At 47.7% G+C, this 1,154-nt stretch overlaps 1 protein-coding gene across 1 annotated transcript; it reads left to right on the top strand.

Annotated features, from left to right (window-relative positions):
- Positions 1–620: 620 nt before the first annotated feature.
- Positions 621–771, top strand: Pmar_PMAR013449 (hypothetical protein; the record flags this gene model as incomplete). Its single annotated transcript, XM_002785222.1, has 1 exon — positions 621–771. A coding segment is annotated over one exon (151 nt), but the record flags the coding sequence as incomplete, so codon positions are not given.
- Between the last annotated feature and the right edge of the window lie 383 nt (positions 772–1,154).

Raw genomic sequence — 1,154 nt, forward strand, 5'->3', positions numbered from 1 at the left:
AGATCCTCCAACAATTTATCAACACTCGGCTCTTGACGAGCAGACCACTTCGACACCAGTAGACCTTTGATAACATCCAACTCATGCTGCGTATGGGCCATAGCCAAAGTTCGCAAGTCTGCGTTCAGCTCGAACCAGGTAGCGACTTGCATTTCCGATTCCTTACGTGCCTTAGCTAACTGCATGAAGTGGAAATAGCACGTGCTTACTGAGTCCGAAACAGCACTCCCGTAACACTCCCGTATTGCGGCATTTATGGCAGCAGACCCATCTTGAATGACTCTCTGGATGTCAGGTATGGCCAGGCCCAGCTTGTTCAACATATCATGTAGCTGGTGGAGGGCCTCAGTCATATCCTCAGCATTTTCGGACCGTATGAGTGCCATCCCCGCTGGTCGAACAGATCCACACGCCGTAAGTCCACCGATGGTCACAACCGCACATGCTCCCGCCACCAAGTTAAAGGTAACGTCGATGGTCAGCTGTGTGGCTTCAACATAACTCGCTAGCATGCGTGGCGATGTTATGAATATCGCCATGCGAGTAAGCTCGCCAGTTGAGGGATCGAGTTGCACCTTAGGGTTGTCGGAAGCGATACACATATTTGTTTTGTCTCTCAGATCCGCGTCGCCCGGAAGATCTACCCCGTCATCGTGCCGTCGCATGGCATCAATGATATCTCGTACCTCAGCACGAGTTGGATGATCAATAGACATGCCTTTGAGCTCCTTCAAGAAGAAATCGAGCTTGAGACCTTGCTGCTTTCTCTTGGTGAGCGAGCTAACCACGCAACGAATGTTGCCTTTCAGATTTGGGTAGCCCGGATCGGTACTCTTCAAGTCGAGCCAGTTGCGATCTCGCTGGTTGAGCTTCCCTGAGAGAAGGCCTATCTCATGGTATACTACAGACTGTAGTCTACAGTGATCACTCAAACTAAACTCCACTCATTCTATACTACTACATTCATGCATCTATACTAGTACCCACTGGGTACTACCCAGAACGCCCACGATATATGCGATTCATAAGTCTGTGATCTAATGCATCTGTATATATGACTAGATTTTAAACCAACGATACATCAGACAACACTTTATAGTGGAGCTGATTTCTACTAACAACTAGCTTTTCCATAAAATATTGTTATGATAACA

This window comes from Perkinsus marinus (genome assembly GCF_000006405.1).
Source record: "Perkinsus marinus ATCC 50983 genomic scaffold scf_1104296933186, whole genome shotgun sequence".
NCBI classification, from domain to species: domain Eukaryota; phylum Perkinsozoa; order Perkinsida; family Perkinsidae; genus Perkinsus; species Perkinsus marinus.